Raw genomic sequence first — 9841 nt, 5'->3', positions numbered from 1 at the left:
TACTATCGTAGGTTTCGGCTGACCTCTGTGGACACTCCGTTCAGGGGTAGCTCGGCATGATCAATATCAATACATAGGTTATGATGACACCAAGGTCTGGTGTGAGTGTTGATGATGATGAGGTTGATGGTGTCAGTGATAAGGTTGGTGAGTGTTGATGGTAATGAGGTTGATGGTGTTTGGTGATAAGGTTGGTGACATCAACATGAGTGTCCAGTGTGTTGACTTGATGCTTGAAGTGATCCCCAGACTGCAGTGGACTACTGCCTTCGGTTCTATCTTGATCCGGACCGCTAACCTGCTATGGGCACCTTTGGATGTCAGGTAGTGGTGATACAACACACACACTACGATGAGGAGCAACCTTTGATGGATTGCTGCTATGCTGACTGAAACTAATATATACTTATGCTGAAGTGATAACTAGTTATGGTGAGTAGAGTGGATGAGGATCCACTCGACCTATGATGATGAGAAAGCATGGTTATATACCTCTACTCAGCATCGCCAGTGATGCTGCTCCTGCTCTCTCTCCAGAGAGTACCTTCTTCATCGAGTACTGCTCAGGGGCCTCTCCTGCTTGGCACCCCTGTGCCTCTTGAGCTGTGTCGACTCCTTCGACACTGCTCCTCCTCCTCATGACCTGGTGTCAACTCCTTCGACACTGCTCCTCCTCCTCATGACCTGGTGTCGACTCCTTCGACACTGCTCCTTCTCCTTTGATCAGTGACAGTTCCTTTGGCTCTTGTCTCTCGAGCCCCTGAGTGGTAACCATCTGCATACTCCTTGAGCTTGGTCCTCTTCGTGGCTGTGCCTGCTCCTTGAGCTTGGTCCTCCTCGTGGCTGTGCTTGGCCCTCCTTTGCATGTGAGTCCATAGGAGTCCATGGTCTCCATGGAGACTGCACTACGACCATGCTCTCTACTGATCTCGACTAGATCTTCGATACCTGTGCTCCTTCCATATGAACCCGTGACCCTCCTGCTTCTTGAGCATCCAGGCCCATGACATGCACTACAACCATGCTCTCTACTGGTATCGACTAGATCTCCGATACCTGTGCTCCTTTCATATGAACCAGTGACCCTCCTGCTTCTTGAGCATTCAGGCCCATGACACCCCGGCCGTTTCAGCATCCAGGTATGGGCCGGCATTGCATACAACCTTAAACCCCGTTGATTGTGCTCCCATTGGCTCCAAGAAAGAAGCAGCTGGGGTTGGCTAATCAATGGGATCCCACTGAGAACCTCACAGCTGTCAGATATTGTGATTGGATCATTGATGGCTTGCTCCAGGATGCCATAACTGCTGTTAGTGCATACCCTGACAGCCTGTCAGTTGTCAAAGATGGCAGCAGCTGTCATCAGGCTGCTATCTGCAAGCAATGGCAGGCTGAATACCACATTAAGACACAGGAACACCTGCCAGCTTTGCCAGACCTTAACCCTATTGAGAACATATGGTATGTATTCAAAAACTTGCTTGGTAAGCACTTGCTGGTACCGAAAACCTGGGATGAACTTGCCAGAGCTGCAGAGGAGGTGTGGAACACCCAGATCACACTCAAACATATCAAACCTGTGATCAAGTCGATGGAGCATCATGTGGAGCAAGTGCTTACTAAGCATGGAGGTCTGCTCAAGTATTAGTCAGCTCCGAGACTCACTGCAATTGAAAGCCCTTCTTCCGAGCTTGCTCACTGTGTGTTTTGCTCAGTCTGACACTTATGAGAGATCACTCCTCCAAGCAGATGGAAGGTATGCTATTGGATGGTTGATTTATTGTCTATTGGACCCTGTCCCCAAACTTTGGACAGGGACTGTACACTAAAAGCAACTGTCGGACGGTAAGTCGGTGCATCTGATCTGCGATCATGGTAAAATCGTGAAACAGAGATTGTCAAGTAGGAACTTTGCACAGCGAGGGTTAATTGAAGGATATGCGGATTTGTGCTGGAACCATCGCTATGATTGATCATTTGCAATGTCACAGAGTTTACATGATGCCGCTTTCGAACTCGACAGCGCCACAGTCGGAATTGTCAAGGTGCTCGAGGGTCTTTTCGAGAGTGGCAAACTTGACAAAGCAGGTCGGACAGCGGGTGCTAGGCGCGGCTGCATCCGACTTCGCGCGACTGGACTGACGAATACGGCGGCTAGAACCAGCGCTAGCCTTGTGAGGCTTCGAAAGAGTTGGCGGTGGCGATGAAAGAGGAGCATCTGCCAAGAATGCAAAGGGGGTCTTTGGCGTGGTCGGTGATGGACTAGATGAGAAGGAGGACGAGGAGATCGATGGGGGGAGCGAACCGTTGGCGAGCTTCGAGCTCATGGATGGTCTTACACCCGCAGCTCTGCGCAATTGTGCCTTTGGTGATACGGGAGAGCTATTGTAGAGATCGTCTTCGGTATTTGGCAGGGAAGTGTAAGTATCGATCGTGTCGAGATCGTTGCAACGCGAAAAGGTGACTGGGAAGGCACTGCTCGAGGCATACGGCCAAGCGTTCGTGGAACGTCGAGGGCGGCGGGATGTAGCAGGATCGCAGCGACTGACTGGTGAGGTAGGCACGGTAGCAAAGCCATCAGATCGGGAGACAAAGTGACGTGAAGTAGAGCGAGGTGGGAGCGCCAAATCATCGAAAGGGTCGGCGTCACCATGCAGCTCGTAATAGGAGGGTGGAGCGTCATCGTGAGAAGTACCCATGGATTCCAGCAGGAGATTCGACTCGCTGGCATGACGCTCTCTGGGTCGAGGTGGGAGCTGCTTGCCCATCTGTTTGCTTGAAGCAGATGGTGAGCCCCAACTAGGCCCGAAAGTGTCGCGAGCTGCATATGACTGCTTGAGACGGGTCTTTTCGGATGGCTTTTTGGTGGATCCGGCAGTGCGGAAGCTGGCGTCGGAATCGATGGAGTCAGTGTCGTCTGCACTGTCTTGTGAGCTAATATATGATTGTTTTAGCTTGTCTTGCCGCTCGAACATGGGTATCTTGGGAGGAAGAGGTGGTGCTTGGCCCACTGCCTTATTGGCCAAAGCGCGACTGGTCTTGGACGTGTTAGAAGAGGTGGAGCTGCGCGGGCGGGCGTTGAGTGTAGAGTGCGAAGCCATCGCTTCTACGCTAGCACTGTGCGCACGGGAGCGAGTAGAGCTGCCGAAGTTCTTGGTGGATGAGCTTGTAGCACGGGACTGGCACTCAGCGTCTTCTTCATCTGACGAGGCAAGAGGTTGACCGTACTGGAAAGAATCGTCTCTTCGAAGACGAGGCATGGCCCTTTGCTTTCCCTTGCCTTTTGGATCCGAGCGTGGTGAAGGGGCGATGCTATCGGCATAGTCGGTTGGAGGAGGAGACTGTGGTTGTTGATCTCCGGTGAGGTTGATGCTGTGACTGGAGAGTGCAGGGAACTTGCGGAGCAGAGCTGGTCGTGTGGTGGAAGCGTCCTGCTCTTTGTCGTCGTTCTGAACAGCGTAGTAAGCCTGTGTTTCGCTGAAGCTGGCACTGGGAGTGACACCATCTAGAAGCGCTGACGGGGTGGGCGTACCGAGCTCAAGAGTACGGTCGGATTTGGCGCGTCTACCCTTGGGACGAGTGAAAGAATCATAGTTGTAGCTGTCAGCGTAGTCGGAGTGATTTGGGAGGAGGTTGAAATGAGAGCTGAGTTCGAGTCTGTCACGGAAGCGATTGCCGCACTTTCTACAAGTGAGGGAGTTGTCCTTGGAGGTACTGTCAGATGGCGAGTCTGGGATGATGCCGGTAATGTTGTCGAGCAAGGAGTTGGTCCTAGACCTGAAAACGGACAGGAAAGGTGGCATGATGGGCGATGCACTGATGGGCGATGCGTAGGTGTGATGGATTGGACAGAGCCCGGTGACCGAAACGCAGAAGGATGACAGCGGTGTCGAGCGATGATGCTGATGCCTAGATGTGCTGAAACTGCTGATGCTATAGGACTGGAAGCGCTTTTAGAAGATACCAACAAACCGCAGGTGCAACGGTGCGGGTCGACCTTATGCTCGAGGGCAAGGAAAAGGTGGCACCTATTGTTCTTACTGAAGGTCGAGCTTCAATTCAAGAAGATGGGGTTGGCAGTGTTGGTGGGGGTTGAAGAGAAGCGACCAGAGACCGTTGACGGAGGGAAGGAGAAGGTAAGGAGCGCAGCCACCAAGTCCGGACAGGCGTTCCGATGAACAGAAACCTTCCGACGGGCTGACAAGATGGAACACAAAGGCTAGACAGAAGCAACGGCTGGCTGGAGGACGGAGAAGGGTGCAAGCAGGCAACTTACCCAAAAGCGCCAAGCATATTTGTTACTCAGACTACCAATCCGACGATAGCAGCGCTCACAAATTGCTCAGCGCGATCAGATTCTCTCTTGAATCTTCTCCTCGACACCCAACCACGCTTGACTGTTTGACAGTTTATTGTCAGCATCAAAAACTGAAAGGTCAAGCGAGCTGGGAAAAGCCCGTGCATACCTGCGAAGCCCGGGACGCTGCGCGATTGAGCGGCTGACGGACTGTCAAGAGCAATTTGCAATGGTCTGTGAATGTTTCATGCCATCATGCCGTCAGCGATCATGGCAGATTAGGACTATGCGGGCCAGAGTCGAGAAGGCGGGGCGGGGCGTAACCTCGCCCTCTAGATTGCGCAACATTCGTCGTTGTGCAGTGCCGGCCTTCTTCTAGCTCGCATGGTGGACCTTCGCGATCGGAGCTGCAAAGACGACCTATATATGTCTCCCTCTCGATGCTCTCCCTCTCGATGCTGCTGTCACATCTCAACTTCGCCTCTCGCTTGTTTGTTTGGTACGAAAAGCATCAGAGGTGTGGTTTGGTATGAATCAAGCCGTTCTCACGCGGTGCTAGCTTCAATCATTCTGTTGGTTGAGGAGTGGCTTCTCCATCAAGCGATGGGATTCATCAATAGTGAGGTTTCGGTAGCAACGTCCACGCTGGACTCGGCCTCGGCAAGAACCTCAAAGACCAGCTGAGTTTTAAACGAGGTTAAGCCAAGTCGACGTAGGGCGTGGACGCTGGCTGACCTAGGCTCTTTTCCCTTAGTAGCAGTTGGGCGTTGGCATGTTTTTGAGAGGAATGTAACATATATTGCTACTTTACCGGCCCGTGCCTGATCGCGACCCAACTTGGGTCTGACGTGTTAGGTTCATACTCTCCAACACACTGCTGGATTCTAATTACACGTGACGTCCATCTTTCCTAGATTCGCGCCGTTTTCCGAAGTCTTGACGTCCCTGCACATCCTTCACCTTCTTCTTCCACTGCCATCTGTATTAGTCCCAAGTTCTCCGAGTTTGACGACCAACACACGCGTACCCTCGCGACTTTTCGGCACAAAAGAGACGCTGTGGACCCCCTGCATACCACGTCCTACCGAATCGGTCCAGATCCACCTCAAAAGCGGCTAGCTGGCGCCTGGAACCAGATCCTCTTCTTCTCGATTCTACTCGGTGGGCCCCATTTGGTCGACTCGCAGTACGCAGCATAGCCAAGAAGCACGCTATCACGCTTGAAAGCGAGCGCTTCATCCACAATGCCTCCAACAAAGCCCAAGGGCGGCAAGATGATGTCGCTCATCAACTATAGGCTTCGCATCACCCTCAATGACTCGCGTCAGATTGTTGGCCAACTTCTCGCATTCGACGCTCATATGAACCTCGTCCTCGCCGATTCCCAAGAATACCGAAAAATCAAGTCTAGAAAAGCAAAAGCACGAGCTGCAGCTGCTTCGACAGCTGGCAACGCCGCCGTTCAGGACGAGGACGACGAAGATGATGTCGGAGCATCCTCAAGCGCACCCGATGCTATCCAGGAACAAAAGAGAACACTCGGTCTCCTCATCCTTCGAGGCGAAAATATTGTCAGCATGGCCATCGAAGCTCCTCCACCGGCAGACGACAGGAGACAGCCCACCGTAAGTACTTTCGCCGCTCATCCCTCCATCTTCGTACTCTCGGAAAGCCCATGCTCTGTTTTCGATCCCTTCTGATTCACTTCTGACCTCCTCATATTGACTGACATGTTCTCGAACTTGCTTCCTCTACGCCTCGCCCCCGCCTTCGATGTACAGATGCAACCTGGTCCTGGTAAAGGCGCGCCCATGGGCAGAGGTATGGGTCTTGCAGTCCCACCCATGCCTGGTGCCGCTCCTCCCATGATGGCCCGACCCATGCCCTACGCACGACCTCCTCCACCGGGTATGCCAGGCATGCCTGTTCCTCCCCCCGGTATGCCTGTGGGGCCGCCTCCTGGCTTCCGTACACCCGGCTTCCCAGGCATGCCTGGTGGTCCTCCTCCCGGTTTCTCAGTTCCACCACCTGGAGGCTTCCCTCCCCGTCCTCCGCCTGGGTAAGTCCTTTTTTTTTTTTTTCCCGCCGATCCAAGCGGTACCTTGTTCTCCCGTATTCAATCGAGCCAAACGCTGATCTTAACATCTCACGATTAAAACTTCCCTTTTCTGCAGTTTCGGTATGCCACCACGCCCACAATGATCGGCTAGCACTCCATACCACGCCGCCAGACCAGCACCACAACAGCATCCCAAAAACATCTCCAATCCTTGTTCTCACCTCAAAATTGTACTCGTAGTTCATCGCAGTTGCCATACATTGCTCTTCGATCACAAATGATGTCAGTGTCGACTTCGACTTGAGATCTGCTTTTTAACCGAGAGGTTTGGCCGGCCTCATCGGATCGCTATGACGCTCGCCGACCTCATCATTCGGCGCTAACAGCGCAGGACACGGACGCTAGCGCTCGCTCACATCGGAGTGGTTCGGACAAGCTTCGCTGCAATCTTGCCGTGTTGAACAGACATGACACCGACTATCTTGGCAGCTACTTTAACGCCACTAGACACAAACTGAATGCGAGATGTTTGCCATGGTCTCTTTCATTGTGGCTGTCTGACATACAAATAGGTGACCCGAACATGGAAAGAAAGTAACTTCTGCGGCCTCTCAGCCGGTGGAGACCATCTTCTGTGCGCGACGCAGCTTGGCACCGAATGCAAGCAGCGCTACGATTGTAAAGAGCGTCAATGCTGCTGTCACCACAGCCTGCACGACGTAGGCCTTTGTGAATCCCTCGAAAGCCCATTCGGGCACGAAGAAAGGTGCAGAGAAGGCGAGACAGCACTTGACAAAGTTGAACAGAGCAATTCCATGTACCGCCTTTGTGATGTACGACTCGATGATATAGGTCTGCAAGATACCACCAGCTGCCGAGTTTGCAACATAGTAGACACCGATGCCGCCGATAACCTCAACGGGCCATGCCATTTTCTTAGCATAGCCAATTCCGTAAAGCAACAGACCCACGGTGAGCAGGATCACATGGGGGAGTAGTGCCCACAGACGGTACTCAGGCACACGCCTGCCCTGATTGGGACCGTTTGAGTTGCGACCCACGAAGGAGTCGACAGTCTTGTCACTGAGGTAGCCCCCGGCAAATTTGCCGATCAATGCTCCCACAGCGGCTGCGAGGAAGGAAAGGCCGACCTGGACGTTGGTGAAGGTCCAAGGAGGTCGTGGGAATACCTGAGGACTGACAACCGTGAAGCCGACCGACCACATGAAGATGACGGCGTAGAGAATCGAGGGAAGGATAACGGGAAGATACACAGCCATCTTGAGTGGCGCGACAATCTCCTTGACGAAACGGCCGGGTTCCTTCCAAGGGTACCAAGCTACACCAACGCGGCCGTTGGAGCCACTTTCAAGTGAACCAGCGCTGGCAAGGGGAGGTGTTACCGTGCCGTCCACGATCGAGTGTGAGTCCTTCTTTTCGGCCTCATAGTGTGAGGAGGATCCGTTGTGTGAAGAAGAGACGTTGGTGGCAGCAGCCGGATTGGCGATGTAGCGAGTTTCGGGGACGAAGAGCAGAATACAGACCCAGAGACCGCCGGCAAGGATAAGGGTGAGGTAATAGACTGTAAAAGGTTGTAGGCACCGGCGGAGAAGATGGTGAGCAAAACCTGTCCAACAAAGTAAGATGTAGTGTCAGGGAACGTATGCACTTACCCCATCGCCAATCAGTGGTGCGAGTCAAGATACCGGCGCCAATGACAGGGGCTGTGACGGGACCAGCAATGAGTAGGACGGTCCAGGCAGCGATAGCAGCGCCTCGATGTTCTGGCTGGAAAGTCTCCGAGATGAGTGAGGCTGGGACGGTTTGCGACACCGAGGACGTGAAACCTGCCAAGAATCGAGCAGCAGCAAAGCTGTCGTAGCTACCGGCTCGCGCAAGCCAGACGGTGCAAGGGATGTAGAGAGACCAAGCGATGATGTAAGCTGGACGACGGCCGATGGATTCAGCAAGTGCGTTCCAAAGAAGGGGGCCGGTTCCGAGACCAAGAATACCGATGCCGATGGTGTTGGCCGTGGCGGCGATAGTGCGGTGGAAGGCGACCGAGACTTGATGGAATGCCTGTTTTAGTCGGCAGCAAGCAAAGCAAGAGAAAAAAAGAAGCATACCTGTCAGCTTTGAACATTGCTGGTACTAAGATGTTGACTTGGGTTTAGGAACACATACAGTTAAGTGTGCTGCTGCCATCTCATTGGCCGCAAAAGCAGTGAGCGAGATGGTGGCGAGCATGAATAGCTTCCGCCATGTTGGAAGGTTGTATGGGTGATTAGGATCGGGGTGGCGCAGTTGTCCAGACCTCATGGTGAAGTCGTTCAGTGCTGAGACGTCCTGTGCTGGGTCGTGTGAGATGGGGATCGTCGGACAAGGTAATGAGCAGAGCAGGGTCGAGAAGAGGGGATGAGGTAGGGTGATTTAGGTGGATGAAAAGGTCGACGTATAAGTAAGAAAGGAAGTGACTGCGACGGTGTTGAGTGACTGCAAGAGCCTGGAGGACCTGCGGCTATGCAGCAAGGTCTAGGCAAAGCTGTAGGGAGCAGAAGTTCTGTGAGGCAGCGCCTTTCGCTGGACTGCGGGGTCGTTGGAGAGGAGGCAAGTAACATCTGTGCAAAGGTACGGTGAAGGTCGACCAGGAACCAGTTCAACACCCGGAAATTCACTTCGAGGTTTGCATCAGCTAAACCTTGATACAGGCAAGGAGGAGTGATAGGATGTCAAGGTGCGCTCGAAGCTAGAGCGAATACAGAAAAGGAAGATGCGGAGAACACGGAAAGACCTTGCACAGTCTGCCACACAGCGACAGCAAAATGTCAGCAACATTTCGGCTAAGAAGGTGGACGATCACATGAGCAGGCACAAGCAAGGGACAGTCTGGTGTGCTGCTGCTGATCAGCCGGGCACAAAGACTTGAGGTGAGTAGCGAGACAGCGAGAAACTTCCGCGGGAGGAGGACAAGGAGCAAGCGGAACACTGTAACAAATGCAGCATGGTAGGCGTGGATGCAGGGCAGCCTGGCGGGCGCAAACTATGTCTCTGGCCTTTCCCACCAACGCGGTCAAAGAATCAAACGTGGGGTCAGCTTCTTTGCTGCAGGACTTGAGCGGAGCCCCGCACTTGTCGCTTGTGAGCATGCACTCCTTTACTGACGGGGTTTGTCTGCGCCATCCGTGCAGATGATGTGAGAAGGCTTGGGGTAACATTTTGACGCCGGTATCGACGAGAAGAATCAGAGTGTAACGACGGCGTGGCTGAAGGCTCGGATGTGTAAGAAAAACAACGAGCCGCGACTTCCTTTTGGAATTGGCCGTTTTGAGCCTTTTCTCGGGCGAAAGACAAGCAGGAGAGCGTGCTCTCTCGACCGACTCTGATGGACCTCAAGATGCGTTTCAGAGCCATCTACATAACCCGCAATTCGCAGTGCAGAGCATTGAAGCTATCAGACGCTGCGGAAGTTGAAACCGAGCTAGGTC

At 53.3% G+C, this 9841-nt stretch overlaps 3 protein-coding genes across 3 annotated transcripts; 1 reads left to right on the top strand and 2 right to left on the bottom strand.

Moving 5' to 3' along the window:
• Positions 1-1994: 1994 nt before the first annotated feature.
• UHO2_04837 (uncharacterized protein) lies at positions 1995-3803 on the bottom strand (the record flags this gene model as incomplete). The annotated part of the gene is made up of 1 exon (XM_041554653.1): positions 1995-3803. One exon carries the CDS (start codon positions 3801-3803, stop codon positions 1995-1997), a length of 1809 nt encoding a protein of 602 aa, XP_041410587.1.
• A 1738-nt stretch (positions 3804-5541) lies between these two features.
• On the top strand, positions 5542-6499 carry UHO2_04836 (uncharacterized protein; the record flags this gene model as incomplete). Its single annotated transcript, XM_041554652.1, has 3 exons — positions 5542-5922; positions 6079-6356; positions 6472-6499. 3 exons carry the CDS (start codon positions 5542-5544, stop codon positions 6497-6499), a joined length of 687 nt encoding a protein of 228 aa, XP_041410586.1.
• Positions 6500-6967: 468 nt separating this feature from the next.
• Positions 6968-8675, bottom strand: UHO2_04835 (uncharacterized protein; the record flags this gene model as incomplete). The annotated part of the gene is made up of 3 exons (XM_041554651.1): positions 6968-7938; positions 8030-8435; positions 8541-8675. 3 exons carry the CDS (start codon positions 8673-8675, stop codon positions 6968-6970), a joined length of 1512 nt encoding a protein of 503 aa, XP_041410585.1.
• Between the last annotated feature and the right edge of the window lie 1166 nt (positions 8676-9841).

This window comes from Ustilago hordei, assembly GCF_900519145.1.
Source record: "Ustilago hordei strain Uho2 genome assembly, contig: UHO2_contig_10, whole genome shotgun sequence".
In the NCBI taxonomy this organism is placed as follows: Eukaryota; Fungi; Basidiomycota; class Ustilaginomycetes; order Ustilaginales; family Ustilaginaceae; genus Ustilago; species Ustilago hordei.
This window is presented reverse-complemented; position numbering and strand designations above follow the sequence as displayed.